Source organism: Neophocaena asiaeorientalis, unplaced genomic scaffold (genome assembly GCF_003031525.2).
Source record: "Neophocaena asiaeorientalis asiaeorientalis breed wild unplaced genomic scaffold, Neophocaena_asiaeorientalis_V1.1 scaffold438, whole genome shotgun sequence".
In the NCBI taxonomy this organism is placed as follows: Eukaryota; Metazoa; Chordata; class Mammalia; order Artiodactyla; family Phocoenidae; genus Neophocaena; species Neophocaena asiaeorientalis.
Genome location: NW_020173491.1, coordinates 4,857,709 through 4,881,599, shown reverse-complemented (window position 1 = coordinate 4,881,599; position 23,891 = coordinate 4,857,709). Strand labels below are relative to the sequence as shown.

Genomic DNA, 23,891 nt, shown 5'->3' with positions numbered 1-23,891 from the left:
TAAAAGCCCGAGTAAATACTATAGAGAAATATGGCCTAAAATGTGAATTATAACATCAGTCAGGAAGCAGTAGTGGAATTGAGCCAAAATCATGAGAACTCTTAATGTTTTTTTTTCTCTGAGAGTAATACAAGCTGTCATCACATTTCTAGATCATTCAATCACATAAAGTATAGTGTCCATCTATACAGACAACTAAAAAGAAGTTGCACACAGTTCTTATTTGAGTGATTTCTGTTACTGCTGTTCACCACAATCAGAAATTTTAAATGCTCTTTTTATATGTTGATGCTGACATCTCGCTAACTAGGGAAGCTAATAGGATAACTGGTGAAGAGGACAGAAACAGTACTGAGAAGTAGCATCACACCTAGTAACATGTTCACACGCATAGAAAAGAAATGAAACAAGAAAAGCCCAAAGCCTGTCCTGGCTGGCTAACCTATGTATGAGCAGGGTGTAATACAGAGGTATGACCAGTTGTATTCCCCTAGTAATCCTGAACAGACATTATTCTGCATCCGTCTAAAAGGCTTTGTTTCAGTCACTGTCATTTGAAACAGTATATTGTTACCCCTTCCAATTCTCCTAATTGAAATTTTTTCAGTATTTTATTATGAAAATTTTCAAACATACAGAGAAGTTGAGCTCACAACAGTACCCTACCCCTAGATTCTACAAAATTGATCGGTGTTTGTAATAGTATTATTTAATTAAAATCTAGAATGGCAAGATTTCTATACATTTTTCAACAGTTAATAATCACCAACTTCCCAAAACGTAGTAGATACAATCAATATTTGTTAAAGGTGAAAACACTAATAATTGCAGCCTCACATATTTCTGGCAATATATAAAAGATATTCTGAATAGATAGAGGACATTCAGCGTCCCTTGACTCTATATCATTAAGTATTTATTGAGAGCCAGATCCTAGAGAGGATGTTAAATAGCAAAAGATGAATAAGTTATGGTCCTGGCCTCCAGGAACTCACCGTCTACAGAGAGAGGCACATATGTAAACAAATCCATGCAATACAATGTGACTAAAAAGTGCAGTGAGGGCCCAGAAGAAGAAGCAACTCAGTCTTGGAAATCAGTAATGCTCTCATAAAAGGAGTACATGCATGGCCCAGGGCCTCAAATAAGTGGAATTTTGTCTGATAGAGAAGATTTCAGATGCAAAAGCTCAGCAATATTAACAGTACACCACAGGTCTGGGGAAATGGCGAGAGTGTAGGGTAATAGGTTTTCAAGCAGAAATGTGATATCTGATTTGTCTTTAGGGAAAGAACTCTGCCACCAGAAGAAGAGTTGAGGCTGCAGGCAAGCAAGTAGACAGGCAGGAGTGCCTCACCTCTCTTACAGCCATGAGAATGGAGCCTTTTTTGTTTGTTTGTTTTTTGAGTGTGTACTGCATAACCACACCAGTGATGCACTAAGCAAGATAACAGTCCCTCTATAACTGAACTTAGAGCCTCATACCACCCACCTGTCTGTTTACAGTTCTGTCAACCAGTTATTTTTTATGATTCCTTCTGATTTCTCCCTTCTTACTCTATAAAACTACTTTCTAATACTAGGAAACTGTTGAATTAGTTCCTTCCTCAGATCATGTGAGAACATAAAGAAGGAGTTTCCCTAGAGATAAAAATGAGAGAAAAAAAAAAACAAAACGCATCTTGTTTTGTGTTTATATCTCCAGTAGCTGACACAATGTTGAAATATCTTAAGCTTTCTGTAACTCAGTGAAACATTGAAATATTTAGGAAGTAAAGTGAACAGGAATGAGTGATGTATAGGATATGGTGGATGTGAAAATGGAGATTTGCAAGAATGGCTCCAGGGTCTCCTGGTTCTGGGTGACCAGGTGGATGGTGATGTCATCACCTGAGATAACAAATATCTAGAGGATCAATGAGACTGGGGGAGAAAAGAGATCATGAGTTCATTTCTGACAGTAAGTTGGCGTTGTGTGCTAGTCAGTTGATGTGCTTCTTAATCTTGAAAATCTTCTTATATAATCTAGTTGAACTTTTGATTCACAGAGCCATGAGAACAACCAGAATTGTTCCAGCGTTGAAAAATAAGTTGGCTAGCCCAATTAGCCAAAATTTATAATATTTAGAAATTGTTTATTCAGGGTGTGCTTCCCTAGATATATACTGTTTGGAACTTATCCCTTTTTGGATTTATTTTAGCTTGATTCATGTAGCATCAAAGGAACAAAGAAATGATAACTAATAACTCTGTCAGTTAAGTTAGAGAATTAAAAAGCACATATGCTAGAGGTAACGAGGCTGGGTCAGGGTGGGGGGAATAACAGAAAAAAAAGAAAAAAATATCTAGACCAGAAAGAAGATAGACATCCTAAAAATAATTTTAAAGCTTTTTTTTTTTTTTTGGTTAGTACAGTGGGTTTTCCTTTGCTTTACTTGGTTTCGGTATTTTGTTTGTCTGACTATGATCCAAGTATCTACATTTACTTAGAATTCTATTTTGTATGTAGGCTTATTTGACAGCCCAAGTTCGTTCTTACAGTAACGCAAGTTTTCATATGGGGATTGTACAGTTAATATATTATTAATTTAAAAACCACTTAAATAAATTTGGTTCCCCTGCTATTTAAAAGTTAATTTGTCTCTTCATTGGGTTCTGTGATAAATTTTAAATTCCTCTCCTCACAATGTAGAAATGACCATGTATAGCTCTTTAGCCTTTTTATAGCTATTTTCTAAACATGATTCTTTTGTGCAGAAGCAGGAATGTTTTATGCTATTGTCATAACAATTCTAAGTTTGTTAAATTACAAGTTATGTAAAAGACTTAATTATGCACTGTGCTGCTGTTGAGCCAGAATTATAAAATATGTGTGTGCGTGCTATTTTGACAACCACAATACATTTTAAGGAAAAATAATATCATTTAAAATACTTTCTTTACCATGTTAGTCTTCGGCAAGCAGAGAAGGGCTTTTCTGAAGTGAGATTAGACAATAGAGCCAACTTCATTTTTTATGCACGTGAACGGAGAGGGCTTGAGGTTATTAGTTGAAACCGAGTAACCTTTCCAGGCTTTCATCTCTTTCTTTTCAAATTTGAATATGAAAAGCATATTCAAGTCAAAGACCATCACTTTAATGACATTTGGCAGTTATTTGATTTATTAGGTTTTAGAAAAAAATTTCCTTTAAATATTTCATCATACTATGCTAATCCTAGTAATATTGCCAGCTGCAGCCTTGTACCTGTATTAGTGGAGACAGAATGGTGTGGAATTTTCTCTGTCATCCTAGTAAAATTTCCATGAATCTACTGAATAATAAAATAACCTTATTGAAATATTCAGATTTAGGTTTTTAGTTAAAGTGTCCTAGAATACATAATAAAAGAAAATGTCTTTTGAAAGAAGGGGGTAAAATTACTTCATCAAATATTGAGGGGGTTTGCCAGCAATGGAAATTGTTCTTTATGGGAATATTTTTACAATAGGGTACCTATGCTTTTCAATTTGATTAATTATATTATATACTTTGAAATATCAAAATAGTAATCACTATGGTGAATTTACATACTGATTTACATCTGACAATGAATTCCTAAAAGTTGGTTATATAAGCAGGTCTTCGTATCAGGATTTTTAATTATTATTTTAAGTTATATAATTTATAGTAGGATGCCTCTGAATTTAATAAAGAAAGATTTAGTAAGGGGGAATAAAGAACAAATTTTAAATTGTAAACATTTAAAATCAAATGTAAACATTTAACCGAGGAATTATCTTGGTGTGATCTAATTTTTAAGTCATAGTCTATCATTTGTTTTAAATTATTACTCAAGGAAACATATGTGACTCTCATATAATGTTTGTGACACCAAAATCTATTAAGTAAGGATTGAGATGAAAATTACACAAATATATATTTTTAGTTAATTCCGTAAAAAGGAGATAAAAATAAATTACGAGAAAATGTGTTAAATTCGATAAAAATTTTCTTTCTTCTGTTTGAAAACTTACCACTTATTGAATGAAATATGTTATGGCAGAATATATAAGAGAATGAACTGTAGTCCTAGTTAATATGGATTCGCGTAGCTACTTATGTTAGCATAGTAGCTATACAGTATTCAACAGGCTTTGATCTCTGAATAACCAAAACTTTCTCAGGTACCGTAGAGTAAATAAAAGCAGTGACAGACATGTATTTCATTACATAGTTTGAAACAAGGCCAACTGATACATGTCATTCTGAAAGTAATCGGAGATGAAGATCTCATAATCTTCATTCCTGATGGACTGCTAGTGGGGTATTTATAGCCTCAAATGTAAATCAGGAGACTATTGCCATGACACTGTTAACTTCAAACCCTGGGGCATTAGAAGCTCATTCTCCCTCTCTCTGTCGTGAATAATCTATCATGTGTAACTAGACAGTAGGGTACAATACCTTCCAAAAAAGAAATCAGTGAAGGCCACTGCCTTTATGTTTTATTTAAAATTGATAGTGGAAAAGAGTGAAGGATTTTTTGTTCGTTTTATTTGTTCTGTATCTTTTTTTGTTTCTGCTCTTTAAACAGCCATCAGAAAAAATTCGGATTGAGATCATAGCTCTAAGCCTTAATGATTCTCCAGTAACTGCAGATGATACTATCCAGCGACTATTCATTGAGTGCCGATTCTACAGTCTTCCTGCTGAAGAGACACCCGTGTCACTTCCAAAACCCAAGAGTGGGCAGTGGGTCTACTATAACTATAGCAATGGTAGGTATGGTATTTATAGTATAAACTTTTGTCTATGAAGGAAGGAAGCCAAAGGAACAGGGAAAAAGTACATTTCTCTAATGTTCACATAAAATCATGGAAGTGTTGTCAGAATAGATCAATAAAAGTCAAACCTGTAGCATAAGGATTAAGAAATTAAATTTAAGGTACACCTGGCCCTCTGTATCCATGGGTTCCACATCTTCAGATTCAACTAAAATACGTTGGAAAATACTTGGGGAAAAAAGTTCCAAGAAGCAAAACTTACATTTGCCATGCATCAGTAACTATTTGCATAGTATTTACATCTATTTACATGGTATTAAGTTTTATAAGTAATCCGAGATGATTTAAAGTATACAGGAGGATGTGCACAGGTTATATATGCAAATACTACACCATTTTATATAAGGGGCTCGAGCACCCTCAGATTTTGATATCTGCGAGGGTCCTGTAACCAGTCCCCCTCTGATACTGAGGGACATCTGTAATGCTACAGTTAAAAGAAAACGAAAACAGTGGGAAAACAATGTTTCTAGATGTTCCTGCTATATCATAGAAAAATGCCACCTGCGTCTACCATTGAATTTAATCAAAAAATATGATATTTCAAGGAGAATAAAACTACTAGTTTTTTTATCATATGATTCTTTTTTTTTTTTTTGCGGTACGCGGGCCTCTCACCGTTGTGGCCTCTCCCATTGCGGAGCAACAGGCTCCGGACGCGCAGGCTCAGCGGCCATGGCTCACAGGCCCAGCCGCTCAGCGGCATGTGGGATCTTCCCGCACTGGGGCACGAACCCGCGTCCCCTGCATCGGCAGGTGGACTCTCAACCACTGTGCCACCAGGGAAGCCCTATCTTATGATTCTAACAATTTAATGGCCTAATTATTTCTGCATTTCTGCTCAATGTCATCACAGATGTTTTTACAATATACATGTATATCTCTCCCAGTGTCTAGATGCTCAGGATTTTAACTGAGTGATATAAGTTCTTAAAATACCTTTTCATTTTTTAGCCCACACATCCCTTCGTAGCAGCAGGCAGGTGTTCTCTTTTAGGGCTTTACCTATCAGCTAGTTGATATGAAAGTCTGCTAGACCAGTATAGACCCAATAGGCACCCTGTAAATTCTTAGATCAACCAACTTTAAGACGTTTTTAAGGACAGTATATATCAGTGTATAATTAGAGGGGAGTAAAAAGATCATATCAAGCTGCCATGACCCTAAGTTAAAAGTGCTTATTAAGCTCTTCGAAAACCCTGTATGAAAACAAACCAGAAAGATGGAGTGTTGCATTATCTTTAGCAGAGCAGGCCATCTCATGCTAGTTGAACACCAATATTTTTTTCTCACCAGTTTTATAAATTTCTTTTTTTTTTTTTTTTTTTGCGGTACGCGGGCCTCTCACTGTTGTGGCCTCTCCCGTTGCGGAGCACAGGCTCCGGACGCGCAGGCTCAGTGTCCGTGGCTCATGGGGCCTAGCCGCTCCGCGGCACGTGGGATCTTCCCGGACCGGGGCACGAACCCGCGTCCCCTGCATCGGCAGGCGGACTCTCAACCACTGCGCCACCAGCCCTGTAAATTTCATTTTAATCAACATGTATAATCATTCTGTTGTACCACTAGGATTACAAATGCTCATGGTTTTTTTTTTGTTTTGCAGTTGGCATTTTTAGAAACATGCTCATTGCTTGAAATAGTAATCATGAGTATCCAGAGATCTGGTCTAGTCTTCCCCGTATCTATAATTCTTACTAGTTACGAGAACTTGGGCAACGTGTTTCAATTTCGTGATTCCCTGTCTTATCTGTTGAATAAGGTGCTAAGAACCCTTCCAGCTCAGATTCTATAATTCTGTGATAACAGGTGGGTTGAGAAGTCACATGGGAAATAAATAACATGGTCAGGACAAGAATCTGATTTCTCCTTCCTATCATTGACTTGATCTAATAGAACATTTCCAAAAATATTTTCTCAAGCTTCCTAGAGATGTTTTAACTGCAAGGTATCAGAAAAGTAAGCCATAATTACGATATTATTAGTAATGAAAAAACTCTTTAGTCAACTAATTTTTTTTAAAATATTCCTCAAATTTTTTTAATTATTATTTCTTCTTTTTTTTTTTGGCTGCATCAGGTCTCAGTTGCAGCACGTGGGATCTTTCCTTGCAGCACACAAGCTTCTCTCTAGTTGTGGCGTGCGGGTTTTCCCTCTCTAGCTGTGGCGCGTGGGCTCCAGAGCACGTGGGCTCTGTAGTTTGCAGCATGCAGGCTCTCTCGTTGAAGTGCGTGAGCTCAGTAGTTGTTGAGCATGGGCTTAGTTGCCCCATGGCATGTGGGACCTTAGTTCCCTGACCAGGGATCGAACCCACGTCCCCTGCATTGGAAGGCGGATTCTTTACCACTGCACCACCAGGGAAGTCCCTAGTCAACTAATTTTAACGAAGGTACCACCCAAGTAAAGAGACAAGCCCTTCTGGTTTTTGTATTATTCGTTGTAAAGGGCAGCAGTAGACTGTTTGGTTGGACTGACGACAAAATTGTTTTTTAGAAATTGGTTGTACATTGAGACACTTGGCCACGCAGCAGAACAGAGGTTTCCATTTGCTTAAGGAGCAATGCAAATCATTCTTTGGATGAAACCTGTGACACATGCTCAAGTATCCTGAATTTTGTACATTCTCACATGGTGACCTAGGTCTGTTTGAGGCTTTTTGTTGGTTTATTGGTTGGTTGGTTGGCATTGATTTGGTTGTTTTAAATGTTTTCCTTTTACTGCAAGATACCCTACTATCTAAATGGTGTTTTAAGAGTTGCTTATGTTTCTAATGAATTAGTCATTTGATATCAACAAGAAAACCAGTAATCTATTAGAATTTAATTCATTAAAAGTGTTTACTGTACCTTTCTGCAGCTTCTATTCCTACCTATTGAGATTTGACTATATAGAATTTTCAAGGTTAACTGAAAAGAATTTTAAGGATATTTATCTGGTGGGAAGGGAGAGGAATGTACTTTGTGCTTAGAAGCAAATTAATGCTGTTTTATATCTACTGTATCTGAAAAAATGAAGTCCTAGATCATCAGCAAATTTGAGAAATAACATTAACCTTGGAGAAGGTTTATTTTTCACTTAAGTAGGACATACTGAAAGTGTTTATTTTTAAATTACTGTGTTTGCATCTCCTTCATTGCAGGAGAATCTCCTTGAATCTTTGGTTAATAAGTAACTATCTCACTCATCTAATTATTGTAATGATTAACCATTCACTTGTTATTTGATATAAAAGGTCAATATAAATGTAGGTTTACATCTTCCAAATCTTATTAAATGTTAATGAAAGTAGTTTTATTTCCAAACTGATGTTTTAATTGAGACAGAAAATTTAAAGGACAGTTAGTACATGCTGTCTCCTATTTGAACACCATACCAGGCAAGAGGTTAACCAAACCTTGCAATGATTTTTACCCTGCATTATGACTTGAATCTATTCAAAAGGGATTTGTATACTGAGGCCTAAATTAGGTACATAAAATGAGAGGTTTAGACTAGTGATCCCCAGGATTATTCATAGCCTAATTCAGTCTCTTTATTAAGAGGTGTTAATACCAGTTTCACATACACGAAATATATATCTTTTTAGGGCTAGTAATACTAGAAGAAAAAAGAAAAGAATCAACGTTGAATTAACTTGCTAGACACTGGTAGCAAGAACAAAAACATTTGTGTTTTATTGGGCTTGAAAAATTTGCTTGGAGAACGCTGAGAAAGCAAGAAAATAGTTTGGTAAAGAATAAGATTAATGGTAGGTCTACAGAATGTTGTCTGGGCTGAATAAAGTCTTCTAGGGAGTTGACAGTGGGAAGAAAAAAGATTAATGAAATCGTCCAAAGTTTTTATGAGACTTATACAGATCTAGGCCTTTAGTCTCTGAGCATTGAATGGTCTATCTGTTGGAACAATTAAAGTTTAATGCAGAAGATGAAAAGGATGCAGAACTTTAGATTTTGTTACTAATGGGAGGAAAAACTTGGCAAAGATAAGGACTGGGGGGATGATAACACTTCAACACAAAAGTTATCTTCAAGGTTATCAACCCTTTATATAATTAAACCATCTGCATTTCTTCTGCCAAATGACATTGATAAAGAAAATAAGGATTTCTGCAGCCTGCAGAAGTGAGGGATGTGTTTTTAATGGTAGACAATTCAAGATCAACTCAAGTATTTGGACTACTGGTTTGTATCTTGTTTGAGACATATGCTTTCAGTAAATTTATGTCAAAATCTAGCAAGTCCTAAAGAAATGTGATTTCTGATGAGAATGAAAGGTGGATAGCTTAACTTTTGGAGAGTTCTGATACATTTCATAATCACCAGAATTGCTTTTTAAAGGATGTATTTCAAGTTTTGAAATTGTAGATTTTTTTTTTAACCATCTAATTCAGAACACCAAATGGATGTCCTTGGGATCATGACCTAATTAGAGGTAACCAAAGTGTCTCTATCTCCCACATGTTTAACACAAAAAAAATGTTTACTAGTTCCTGATCCTTTTCAAAAGTCAGTCAGAGGAGTGTTGGGCCCAAACGCTGGTTCTCAGTGGTATCCTGACCACCAGCAGCAGCAGCTGGGAAGATATTAGAAATGCAAATTCTCAGGCCCTACCCCAGACCTACTGAATTAGAAATTGAAGGTGAGCTCAGTAATCTGCATTTTTAACACGTCCTCCAGGGATTCTGATGCGCATTAAAGACTAAGAACCATTAGGCTAGGTTAAGATCCCCAGTCTAGGCCTTGTTTGTGCAAGCAGGAGAGCTGGGTAGTTCTAACTTGGTACACTTTTGGAGAACCAAACTCATCAGTAAGTAGCTTGAGTTTTTTCGAAAAGGAATTTTTTTTTTTTGAAGTACAGTTGATTTACAATGTTGCGTTAGTTTTAGGTGTACAGCACAGTGATTCAGTTATAGATAGATAGACAGATATCTTTTTCAGATTCTTTTCCCCTATAGCTTATTACAAAATATCCCCTATGTATAGTCCCCTATGTTATACAGTAGGTCCCTGTTGTTTATCTATTTTATATATAGTGGTGTGTATCTGTTAATCCCAAACTCCTAATTTATCCCTCCCCCTACCTTTTCCCCTTTGGTAACCATAAGTTTGTTTTCTATGTCTGTGGGTCTGTTTGTTTTGTAAATAAGTTCATTTTGATCTTTTTTTTTTTTTGATTTCACATGTGAGCGATATATGATATTTGTCTTTATCTGGCTTACTTCACTTAGTATGATAATCTCTAGGTCCGTCTGTGTTGCTGCAAATGGCATTATTTCATTCTTTTTAATGGCTGAGTAATATTCCATTGTATATATGTACCACATCTTCTTTACCCATTCATCTGTCGATGGACATTTAGGTTGCTTCCATGTCTTGGGTATTGTGAATAGTGCTGCAATAAACATTGGGGTGCATGTATCTTTTCGAATTATAGTTTTCTCTGGATATATGCCCAGGAGTGGGATTGCAAGATCATATGGTAACTCTATTTTTAGTTTTTTAAGGAACCTCCATACTGTTCTCCATAGTGGCTGTACCATTTTACATTCCCATCAACAGTATAGGAGGGCTCTTTTTTCTCCACACCCTCTCCAGCGTTTATTATTTGTCGAAAAGGAATTTTTGAAAGTGTTCAGTCAAGAGAACTGGTTAACGCACCTGGACCAGATGTAAATATCTAAAGCAATATCCCTTTAAGAAAGAGTGAAAGGAGGGCGAGATGGCCTCTCTTGATACAGCGATGGAATTCTCTCTCACATCCCAGTCTGTGCTAACAACATGGTTGCAGCTTAAACAGCAGGAAGAGCTCTGGCTTCATGTGGAAGAAGGAGAAGGTATAGCATGGAGGTTAAGAAGGCAGGCCATGGGGCAGACCTCCCTGGATTCAAATTCTAGCTCCACCACTTTCTAACTAGGTAACCTGAGGCAAATTACTTACCTTCTCTGGGTCTGCTTATCATCTGTAAAATGTGGGTCAGCATGGTTCTTAACAGATGTGATTGCAGTAAGGAAAGTATTGAGTGTAGTACATAGTACATAATAAACATTGCTCAATAAATGGTGGCCATCACTATTTTTATCTTTGTCAAGAGAATAGGATATACAGTGTGCTGGTCAACTGGATGAAGCAGTCATATAGTCACAACTATACCATTTTTTTTTAACCAATTTCAATGGTAAAGATTTTTTTTAAAAAAGTTAAACATAGAATTGCCAAAGATTTAGCAATTGTACTTTTGGAAATGTACCCAAAAGAATTAAAAGCAAGGACTCTGACAGATGTTTGTACACCATGTTCATCACAGCATTATTCACAATAGCCAAAAGGTGAAACCAGCCTAAGTATCCATCAAAAGACAAATGGATAAACAAAATGTGCTGTGTTTGTATGTATGTGTCTGTATGTGTATATACATGTACATACAGGAACATTATTGAGTCTTAAAAAGGAATGAAATCCTAACACATGCCATAGATGAACCTTGGAAACAATATGCTAATTGAAATAAGCCAGACACAGAAGGATAAATATTATATGGTTCTACTTATAAGAGGTATCTAGAATAGTCAGTCGTAGAGACAGAAGGTAAAATAGTGGTTACCAGGGGCTGAGAGGAGGAGGGAGTAGGCAGTTACTGTTTAGTGGGTGTGGTTTCAGTTGGAGATGATGATAAAGTTCTGGAGATGGATAGTGGAGATGGCTGCAAAACAGTGTGAACGTACTGAATGCCACTAAGCTATATGCTTAAAGATGGTTAACATACTAAACTTTATGTTATGTATATTTTATCACATTAAAAAATTTTTTTCAAGCTGTTGAGATTCATCAGAACTGGTCTAGTTTAATTGAAAGACTATTTGGATGCTAGACGTTGAATTCAGTCTTTTTTTGTTGTTTTAAATCACTGAGATTACCCTTGTCTTCAACCAATGTAGACCACTATAATTAACAACACTGTATTTTGTATTTGAAAGTTGCTAAGAGAGTACAAAAAATTGTCACCATGTGAGGTGATGGATGTTAACTCACTATGATAAACATTTTGCAATATATACATATATCAAATCATTATGTTGTACACCTAATACTCATACAATGCTATATGTCAGTTATATCTCAGTAAAACTGAGAAAAATTATCACAAAAGAAATGTAGGCCAGTGTGGCTTAAAAGCTTTAGAACTCTGAAGTCAGAAAGGATATGGTCTACCATATCTTGAATTGGTAATTAACAGCAAAAACAAAAAATTCCGATTTGGAAAAGAAAAGTTCAAATTTAGCTTGGTGTACTGGTGGCCAAATGAGGTCCCATCTCCCAGCATTAGTGGAAAAACATGACTTTTTTTAAAAGGATGCCTTTTTAGCATTGATAAGTAAAACACTATATTTACAAAATATACAAGAACACTTTGTCTTTTATGATTCCTGTAAATCTCAGTAACCCGTATCATCGGTCACATTTACTAATATAGTATCGTGCAAAGAGCAAAAAGCTAAGAGCTGCTGTTTGACCTTGGTTCTTCCTTCTCTTAAACTACCAGCCCACCTCCACACAGACCTTTGTGCCTCACTCAGTGCCCAGCATGTGCCATCCCTGGCCCTCGGCTAATATTTGCTCAACTAGCCAACGATTAAATGAGTTGATAGCATCATAATTTGAGATTGAACTCAAATTGTCCAGGGCAACATTCTCAGTATGAAATATGTTTGTTCCCAACGTAACCTGGCTTTAGAACTGTCATGGTATCTTTTCACCCTTTGTGTATTTTTGATCAGGGATTATCTCTAAATTGAGACCTGGTCACAGGAGAGACTTTAACTCCAAAATGGCACCTGCAAAAGAAATGTCTTCAGAAGTTAACACATGGCTGAAAGGCTGCTACCGAGCTGAGAAAAAATAATCAGAATGAAAATTAGAGTGTTCACACTCTGAGATGCCATTTTCCCAAAGTGCAGACATTTACAGTTTCACATGTTCACTGTCTTCTTCCTGGTGGGTCTTTAGATGAGTTACCTAATCTTATATTTCAGCCAAGTCAAGTCTAACCACAGTCCTGCATGCCAGCGTGAACCTTTGAAAACCAAAGACAAACCTCACACCCTAAAAAGCCTCTCTCTCTCCCTTCCACCACAGGTCTATGCCATACCCCCACCCAACCACCAGCAAGCGTCAGTGTGTGGATTTCCTCAACCCATTGCGCTAGGATGCCTCTTTTATTGCATGTTGTGGCAGGAGAGAAGGATTAAATTACCAGGGCTGTCAGGAAGGACAAGCTCTCTGCCATACATTATCATGTCACTTGCTTCTTGGGTGAAAGAAAATGCAGTAAATCCCTCAAATACAAAGCAATAAAGACCGCTGGCTTTTACTGTCACGACTGCCACTGCCATTAACAGGCAGTGACAGCGATGTGGCACTCTTAGATGTTGCTTGTATCTTTTCTGACAGTGTGCACGTAAACCTGCCAGTGACATGACATTAGATCACATGACTATTCAGATTTAATTCTGGTTTCCAGCGCGGCTTTCTTTTCCCTTGCGTACAAGTGAGGTGGTATGACTTGCGTCTCTAAAAACAGGTATTTATACAAATACAGAATGGTACTAATGTAGCATATTCCTGAGTGACTTCTTGCGGATTTTTTTTTTTTTTTGGTTTAGTGATCTACGTGGATAAAGAAAACAACCAAGCCAAGAGAGACATCTTAAAAGCTATACTACTTAAACAAGAGATGCCTAATAGAAGGTACATTTAAGCATTCTAAATTATCTGGCGGTTTATACAAAGGAGATCTCTGTAGCGTGGTGTGGTGGGGAAAGAAAAGCACAAGATGAGGAAGCAGAACACCTTACTTCCCTGATTCACTCAGTGTCCTTGAATGAGTATGTGACCTCTCTGGGTCTCTTTCCTCCTAGAAATATCACAGCCCTGCCTATCATACAGAGTAACTGTAAAGATCCTATCGTGCTTTGCAAACCAAAAGACTGTACAGTGTAGTGTATAAAGTATCCCATTGTCAGTCAGGTATAAGTGTAAAGCACCTAACAGTGATTGCCAGGAGGGGGCGCTCTGGACTCAATGGCTGGAATATAAATTCTTGTTCTATCACTTACTAGCTGTCTGACCTCAGACAACCACCCTGTGCCTCACTTTCTGCATCTGTAAAATGGAGGTAATACAGGGTGGTTGTAAAGATTAAATGAGATGATATGTGTACGATGGATAGAATAGCGCCTGACGCAGAGTAAGTGCACAGTAAATATTCGCTGCCGTCATTATAAGCAGCAGTAATATTATTATTTGTAATAGCTCATCAGCCTTTCATACTAATTTTTACCTCACTAGCACTTTTTAATAGTTCATCATTTCATGTTATTTTTAATGCTTTTTTAGGGCAGACTTGAACAGGACACTTTGCATTTTTGGTCAGTAGAGAAATTATACCCTTTCGAGAAGGAAAAACACCTGATCTTAATAAATTCTTGCTGGACTTCCCTGGTGGCGCAGTGGTTAAGAATCCGCCTGCCAGTAAGGGACACGGGTTCAAGCCCTGGTCCGGGAAGATCCCACCTGCCGCGGAGCAAGTAAGCCCGTGAGCCACAATACTGAGCCTACGCTCTAGAGCCCGCGAGCCACAGCTACTGAAGCCCATGTGCCTAGAGCCCATGCTCCGCAACAAGAGAAGCCACCGCAGTGAGAAGCCCGCTCACCGCAACGAAGAGTAGCCCCCTCTCGCCACAACTAGAGAAAGCCCGCACGCAGCAACAAAGACCCAACGCAGCCATAAATAAATAAATAAATAAATAATTTTAAATAAATAAATACGTTCATACTTTTGATTGAGCTCCCATCCATGCAGTCTGAGGAGTTATCTAAGTGCTACCCATCAACCCCTGATCTGGGGGCTTCGCCAATGCCCCTCTGCTGGCTTGTCCCCGTTGGCCTGGGTGGACCTTTTATCTCCCCATTGTCCTCTTCTCCTTGCCTTTATGGCCCATCAGTGACAAAGCCTCTCACTGCCTCAAACCAGCTCTTACCCCTCCCCCACCTGAGAAAGAGATTGAGGTTCATCTGTTTCCTAGAGGTCAGGAAGTGAACATTAACAACATTATATTTTTCAAAAGAGCTTCCAAACTAGCATCTGATCTTCTGTTTCATGAAATGAAACTGAAATTCTTAGCTCTTAGGATCTGACAGTGGCTTTTTATTTAACTCCTTGAAATACATGTATTATTTCCTTGGATTTTTGTTTTAATATTTATTTATTTGGCAGCATCATGTCTTAGTTGCGGCATGCGGGATCTTCATTGTGGCACACAGTCTCAGTAGTTGCGGTGTGCAGGCTGTCTAGTTGTGGCATGCGGGCTCAGTAGTTGCAGCACTCAGTCTCAGTAGTTACAGCACGTGAGCTTTCTTGTTGTGGTGTGTGGGCTCTAGAGCACGTGGGCTCAGTTGCCCCACAGCATGTGGAATCTTCGTTCCCTGACCAGGGATCAAACCTGTGTCCCCTGCATTGGAAGGAGGATTCTTAACCACTGGACCACCAGGGAAGTCCCTCCTTGGATCTTGATTCTGAAGAAAGAGTAGGAAAACCCTATTAATTGCCCTGAGGTTCTGTTTTTCCCAGGACGGTAGATAATCACTCAGGTTTTACTTACTTCGTATACTTCAGCTTCTTTCAAGGCCACCTCAAGTACCACTGGCCCCCTGGGTATCCCAGGTCACTAGTGATTAAACGGCACTGGCCATGTCATCTACTTCTCTGTGGTCAAGAAGCTCGGTCATCACTGCCCAGAACTGAACTTTAAAAATAAAAAAAAGTCCACCATAGCTGTAATGACTCCCACTCTCCCATCATTGTTTCTCTAAAAATTTCTAAATGCCCACAGAGGCACAAATGTTCATGTCATTTTAGATACTGCAAGAGGCACTGCAGGTGCAGAGTGACTGGCTCAGGGCTGATGACAGCTGAGGGCTTGGAGCGCTGGCCATGTGCTCCTCGGACTGCCAGGGGAGGGATGGGGCCATCATGGGAGAATAGCCCTGTCCCATTTCTCTCCTTTGACAGTATCATTTTCTTAAGGGGAAAAAAAAAAGGAGTTTACATTTACATTTTTCCACAACCAAAAGACAACTGTTATTCCAGTGAATGTTCTCACCTTTTTTAAGTACTCTGAGGTCACATTACTTAAAGTACCTCCTAGTTTATAAGAATTCATTTTCTCAGACAGTAGCCCCCTTGAACATTGGTGATAACTTATAGAGCCACAGTTAGATAAGTTTGGCCAATCTTCTCTGACACACATAAGATGATGTGCATTGTATAATGAATCACATATAGTACCTTTGCATTCTGTCCCATGCTATATTTGCAAATATACAAGCGTCACTTTAAAAGGGAGGCAACACATTGAAATGGGAGTCTGGAAATTATTTATTTGAAGTCATGGTTTTGACACCGACTTAAGGTTCCTTTTTGGTTTCATTTCTTCCCTTTCACAGTATTCTACTGTACAGATCCAACTTAACTATCAGCACTCCAGTATGTAAAACTCACAGGTGAGCCCTTAGGCTCTTCTATCCTGTTTCATATAAAAATGAACTATTTCAGAATGAGGAAAGAATCAAAACTGCTAAATGATCTAAGGAGTTTCAGTGCCTTCTGGTTTCCTAAATGACAGCAGGTGACGTTTGAGGTCTAAATCTTGAGGCCCCAGCCCAAGGCCTGCCTTCTCCAGTCAACCTTCCCCAAATGAGCCAGCCTTCAACTAGGACTTCCATTTTGCAGTTCATGTAGTAATTCAGCAAATATTTATGATCCCTACCTAAGTATCAGGAACTAAAATGCTGAACAAGAGGATATCTTTGCACTCATGGAGTATACATTCCACTGAGGAAGACAGACAACAAGTAAACAAATCAACCAATTACATATTACAATAGGTACTAAGAGAAAGCTAAACAAGCTGCTAAAATGGAAAATAACATAAAGGGAATTCCTGGCGGTCCAGTGGTTAGGACTCCGCGGTACCACTGCCAGGCCCGCGTTCGATCCCTGGTCAGGGAGCTAAGATCCCACAAGCCTTGTAGCGCAGCCAAAAACAAAAAGTAGGAATAAAAAAAGTAATAATAACATGAAGGCAAACCCGAGGAGATGACATTTAAGCTGGTTAGTGAAGCCTCTTCAGCATGTAAAGCAAGGTTCCATCCCTTTGTTTTGGCAGGGTTCAAGGTAAGATAAGATGTGTCTGTGCGTGTCCATGTATGTGTATGTACAGTTTAGCCGAAGCCAAGCTGTAGTTTTTAAATTATTTTACCTTCCTCCCTTTAGAGCCTAACTTTAGTTTCTTAATTTTGTATTTGACATCTCATTTTGCTCCCTATAGAATCTAAACCAGAAATATTGCATTTTTTGTTTTTAGCTCTTTCTCTGGCACTTAGAAGGTTTTTTTTTTCTTTTTGTCTCAGAATTCTCATGTATTCAGTGGAGGTAATGGTATGCATTTGTAAAGTATATAGATAATTATCCTTAGATATGAGACATTATATAAGGATAACACTTAATATTATTACAATCTTGTAGCCTCCATCCTTTCTGTAAGTCTTGTGAGTGTAAAATGTGCGTCAAATATCACTTCTAATTCCTTCTTTTCTAAGTATATTCATTTTAGGACAATATCTTTCATCATCATTCTTCTTGTTTAATGAGTGGCACTTAGAAGGAGTGAACACAAGAAGGAGTGGCACAAGAGCCGAGTGAACCATTACTATTCTACAGATGGGGAAACCGAGATCAGAGAGGTTAAGTAATGTGTACAAGGTCACACAGCTAATTAATAGGAAAGCAGAAATTTGAACCTAGAACGGATGCCCTTAAACCACTTAATCTTAATTTATCTATTTTATGCATCATATAAAATATCCATCTTTCTATTTCTGGATCAGAATTTATTGCTATGGAGAAACAGGGACTTAGTAAAGAAATGAAATGTTGAATACTTTTAGCAAATTATTTTAAAATATTGTCATGTTTACCTGTAAGCATTTGGAAAGGATTTTTATCTTGCATATTTTTCAAGGCATGACATCCCAGAGACTTAGGTTTTTACCTAACAGTGTTATCTAAGAAACAAGTTTCTTGTTTTGTTTCTGATTTGGGATGGATAGATTTTGAAAATGGTTAAAATGGTCGTTTACAAGCATTCGTGGTTTAAGCTATGCTGCCAAGACATATCAAAAGAGTACTTAACTGTAAATTCCTGTCATTTGGTCAGTCCAAGTGTGTTTGGCCTCAACACAAGCCACTAATTCAAATCAGTTCCATCAGAACCCTCCAATTATATGTCTAAAAGTAAAATAAAACTTGGATGCTATGATTGTAAGTTGAAAGATTGCTGAACTAATACAAACATTTCATATAGCTATTGGGTAGAGCTACAACGTTTAGCTAACATAATTAAGAATATATAGAATACAGTTGGTTAAATTGCTTAGTAGAAACTCCAAAGTTGTGCATTTCTATAGAAAATGTTGCATTTCTGTTGAAAAAGCTGCCCTAACCTCCCTGGTCTTTATTCACTTGATCCTTTTAGCCTTAAAAGTAGACATGTCAAAATATGATCAGATAATGTATAATAGAGTGAACATCTGGTTCTTCTCTTCGCCTAGTAATTTTCTCAGATTCTAGTGATAAATGATAATCAGTGCTTAGAAAAGTGAATTAGTGTTCATGTGAAGCCTGGGTGTGCTATAATAATTCTAATCGCTCATATAATAACTTATATAATTTTCTTTTTATTGGAATAATTGGAAACTGAGATTTCACAGTTTGTGATAAAAACCCATTCAGGAGTTTTGTTTCATTTGTGATTTTTTTTTCTCACTTTGTAGCGATGTTCTGTGTTCTTTCCCTTCTCAGCGTTCGCTTCACTGTGGTCAGTGACCCTCCAGAGGATGAGCAGGATCTGGAGTGTGAGGACATCGGCATTGCTAACGTGGACCTCGCCGACATGTTTCGGGAAGGGAGAGACATCATCGAGCAAAGTATTGATGGTATGGGTGGAAGTATTGCTCAATCTGTACAACCAGCAATTGCTGAAATCCAAATTCTTTATTAAAACCTTCTTTTTGCTGGCTGCAAGGACGTTGAGTCACACACTAGTTGAATCCTTTGCGACTCAAGCTGATTTGTTGAGGCTGGAATTTCTCCCTACATCCCCCCCCTTACCCTCCTTCTCTGCCTTCCTTTGAATCAACAGAAATTTAAAAATAATTAATTGTGTTTCTCAAGGAATTATTCATTTTGTTAGTATTAGGTGGGGGGTTGTGGGGGACAAAAACGTGGCCATTGGATTTTTTGTAATGTTGTTTCTAGAAGCCTCACGCTGTCAACCCTTATTTCAGCTAGGGCATGTTATTCTGAGTGACCATTGCAGTGTGTTCTGCAAGGCTTCTCTTTACTTCAATGTTACAGTCCGGTGATGTAGTCACTGCAGATAACTGAGTAGTTTTGGTCACTTGCTTCTCATCAGGATTCAGGGAGGAGTTAGGGATTCCTGACAAAAAGTGCTCTTCTAGATTTTCACCTCACCAGGTGTGAGTCCCAACAATGCCTAATTTCTACCCCTTATCCTTATCTAACACATTTAGAACATGCTGAAGGCACTGTACTTTGTGAAATCAAGACTTTTAAAAATAATAATCAGGGATGGCCTGGGCTGTACAATAAATGAAGAAACGAGGCTGAGTCCTAATCTCATTTCTTAAGTCAGCAGAGCCATCCATCACTGGAAAAATGTACACGGTTTGTTTACTCATTTATTCATGCATTAAATGAGCACTTAACTGAGCACCTCTTAAGTGCCAGGCACTCTGCTTACACCGTAGTTCAGCTGTGGTTCACATGTCAAGCTGCTTGTCCTGGATGTGTGTCAAGTGCTCAAAAGTCAGGATCAAGCCAAATAATTAACCAAATTAGACCAAGTAACCAAATTAGAAACCTATTCTGGGAAATTTTATAAACTATACATATCACACACATATCACAACTTTGGCAGGCACAGAAGAAAAAGATGAGAGGATTAAAATATGAACCTAAATCCTATTAAAAACACCCAGAACCAAGAGAGTCTGACAGAAATGTTCAAAATTATCTGTGCTTTAGATTCTTTATCTTTTCTACAGTCAGTGCTGTTCCAAAAGCCATCTTCTCATTCTGCAAGACCACAAATGATCATATTGGTCTGATAGAGACAGCTATTGTGGCCTTGTTCTGGGAAAGAGTCAGAAAATTAAACGCTGGTACGGTTAGGTTTTTAATGCGTTGCTCTGTGCCAGACATAGAAGTGAGGCGTTCCAAAGAAGAGGTGAAGGCTCGGCAGTGCGCTGGGGACCATTTGTGCCCCTGCAATCTCCCTGCCTGCTCATTTCTCCACCTAAGTCTTTGTATACTAAGTTTTATTTGAAGGTTTCCTTACAAATTTTCTTGGAGTTAAACACACACACATATTAAAAGTTCAAGGAAAACCACGAGGAAAATACATAGGAAACTATATAGACTCATAAGTGCTGTCAAGACTTACAAAGTCCAAAATTCTGGCCTTGAGTCACTAGTAGGTTATCGGTGTTCACAGAGGGTTGGGGTCTGAATCAGCATCCCATTTGGCCCCCACCACTGAGCTCAGAGAGTTATCAAACAGTCTGCCTTTGATACACCACTAAAGCTGTGCCTCCTTCCCAGAAAAGCCCACAGACGCTCAAAATTTTACATCTACTTTCTTGCAACATCAGTGCGTAGACCCTCAAAGCCAATCCATAGACCTTAAGATTCTGGGTCTGCCATTTTAACTTTTTCTAATTTCACATATAATCTATTTTAAATGGAATGTTTTCCTTAGAAAGATAAATAACCATTCCAGGGGACTTCCCTGGCGGCCCAGTGGTTAAGACTTCACCTTCTAATGCAGAGGGTGCAGGTTCAATCCCTGGTCGGGGAGCTAAGATCCCACATGCCTCGTGGCCAAAAAACCAAAACAAAACAGAAACAATATTGTAACAAATTCAATAAAGACTTTAAAAATGGTCCACATCAAAAAAAAAATCTTTAAAAATATATAAATAACCATTTCAAATAATGATCATGTAATTTCTTTACAGTAAGTTGCCATTCTGATATTTGTTAACGCAGTATGTTAGAACAAATTCTTCGTTGTCGTATCTTGATCCCTTTTAGACTTTTATTTCCTACTAAGAAATTCTGATTCTGTGGGAATCATTATCCTGTAGCCGTTCCACTGGGTAAACTTCAGGATTAGATCATTAGTTTTAACTCTACAAGCAATATGTATACATACATACAGTACATCTGAAATGTGTATACACACTCATACACACATGACAAGCTTTGATTTTTAGATTTCTGAGATGCCAGTGAACTTTGGACTTCTGTAGAGCTGTTTTCATCTTTTCAACTACTGTTTCAGCTAGGCTCTCTGAAGAAAAATCTGTTGAATGATATTAACACTTTTCTGCTATCTTCTCCCTAGTTTTGGATGCTCGAGCAGATGGTGGAGGTATTGGCAAGCTCAGGGTAACTGTCGAAGCACTCCATGCCCTACGGTCTGTCTACGAGCAATACAGAGATGACTTGGAGGCTTGAAAGAAACTGCTCCAGAGGCATCTCCTACTCCTGAGTAAATGCTCACATGAAAGCACTTAGATGAGATTTTCGTAATTACTCTGGTGTATGTAATCTGTAATTCATGAGAAGCTGGGAGGGAGGAGGCCTGGGTTTGAAGTGTTCAAGTTTTGTATACTTTTTCCATTTGTTTATTTTTCTATTCCCTCCTTCCCATGACTGCCACCCCCTCAGGACTTAAGTTCTCCACAGTGGGCAACACCTTCTCAATAATTTATACCTACATGATAACATGAGAAAGTCTATTTGCATTTTCAACATTTTCTTATGAAGAACTGAAATGCAATTCCCATTTTTATTTTTAATAAGCAAAAAGCATAAATCTTAGAAAACCTATGAAAAAGAAATACTTTTACGTTATCCCTAATTGTCCCACTAAATGGAATGTGTATGATTAGCCTCATTAAGAGTTTTGCACTGTGAAGATTTTATTAGAAGCAATATTATGAAAATTACTTGGATTAATGTGTTAATCTTCCTCTTTAAAATGCTAATATCCATTTTATGCACATTAAAGCTCAGTATGCATTTTCTTTGATGCATGCCATTTCTATCAATTAAATATAAAGAATGAGACTTGGCACCAACTTATTAAATTACTGCAAGTTTTTTGTTTTTCTTTCTTAAAAATTACAGTTCTTCTTATTTGTATTGTTTTCATGTATTTGTAATGGTAATATGGGATCCAGGAATGTGTGTATGTAAAGAGGAGACAGATACATGAAATTTACACTTTGAAAACTTAGCTTATGACATAGAAAGAAAATATTAAAAATATGCCTCAAATTCTGATATGCTTAGTTAGACCTGAAAGGAGTATCTTTTTATCATTTTTTAAATTTACATCAAGCTTGTACAATGCGAGGGTGTATCTGGATAACCAGATCATCGAAAAGCAGCTCAGAAAGTTAATTTTCTAGCTTTTACTCAATCTCACTGAAGGATTTAATTGATATTTTTAATGGAGCTGTGAATCAATGCTGCAAAGGAATTGTCTCTAGAGGTCTAGGATATAATGCATTTCATTTTTTAATTTACTTTTTTATTTGTCATTTTCTTCAAAGGATTTTTATAGGCTGTGGGTTTTCACTGTTTGCAAACAGGCTATGTTCCTTCTTAAGCATATGTAAAGTATTCAGGGAGATAAGTAATTTATTAAAATCTACCTAATTTGCCGTGATATATTAAATCTCTGCTTCAGTGATCACAGACCATTTCATTTAGAGAATTAGGCATTCCCTCTTTGTGTGATTAAAGCTCTGGAAAATGAGTTCTTTGCTCCTATTTGTGAACATTCAAAGCCTGCTAATGGCAAGAAGATGGAATAGATTATGAGACAATTCATTACAGTTCAACAGAAAAAAAAAAAAGCAGCTATAATGCAAAAATGCAAGTATGAATATCTGCATATAGTTTGAACCATCTGTGCTCTAATGGCTTCAATAATGACTCTCGTCTTTAGGAGGCTTTGAAATGACATCCGTACAATATTAATTTGTTGATGTACATTGTGGAACCAGTAGAGTATGATCTGACCACAGAAATCTATAAATTCTGTCTCTACCATTGGGCCTCCCTGTCTGGGGCCTGCCATCTCCAAGAAGAATCTTGCTCTCATCAAACTCTGCAAATCTTCATAACAACTCATTCCTCTGGAACCTTCTAGAGACCACAAACATCTGCAGACTAAACCTCTCCAATCCTAATAAACAGCCACATGTTTGTTGTCACTTCAGCTGGCTCTGAGCTCATCTTTTTGGCCTCTCTTTCTAGCTTTCTTTGGCTTTAAGCAGTTACAGTGTCATTAAGGCCCGTAATATTCCCTGCAGTAATTTAAAACAGCCGGATTATACCCTGGGATTAACTGAGTGGTTTTTGAGACATTTATTGTGGTATTCTCCCAGGAGGTTTGTATTATTGTTTTAAAACATTACATCCCAAACTAAATACCCTTTCAGCAGGGAGAAGACCAGATTGTGCTGACTTCTTATGATCTTTAAGTGGAAAGGGGAAGTTTTTATTATAAATCTTCTGAGATCTACTCAACTGTATAGCATGTATACCTCAGCTAACGTTAGAGAATTAGCCACGTTTCTGTCACTTTCATGTGTACCGTAACAGATTATTTAAGATTCCTTTTCTAGTTTTAGAATACTCGGCCTCAAACTACATGAATTTTCACAAAACTCATTTTCGTAAGTAGTTGAATAGCTGCTGACACGTTTTGAAGTGGATAAGTGGTCTTGGATGCTTCAAATGGTTTTCATAATCTGCCCGAGAATAGTTTTCTGTTTTGTCTCGTGTTGACCAGAGTTCGCTGAAAAGTTCCCCACCTTTTAGGATCAAGAGCAATGGTTTTCTCTTGGTGAGC

At 37.7% G+C, this 23,891-nt stretch overlaps 1 protein-coding gene across 1 annotated transcript in view; it reads left to right on the top strand.

Moving 5' to 3' along the window:
- RPGRIP1L (RPGRIP1 like) overlaps positions 1 to 23,255 on the top strand; it is a 96,214-nt gene extending 72,959 nt beyond the window's left edge. The window contains exons 23-26 of the mRNA XM_024747495.1: positions 4,578 to 4,761; positions 13,485 to 13,569; positions 18,743 to 18,876; positions 21,369 to 23,255. Coding sequence (XP_024603263.1) covers positions 4,578 to 4,761; positions 13,485 to 13,569; positions 18,743 to 18,876; positions 21,369 to 21,481 — 516 coding nt within the window. The 3' untranslated portion in view covers positions 21,482 to 23,255. The remainder of the gene's footprint in view (positions 1 to 4,577; positions 4,762 to 13,484; positions 13,570 to 18,742; positions 18,877 to 21,368) is intronic.
- Positions 23,256 to 23,891: the final 636 nt, after the last annotated feature.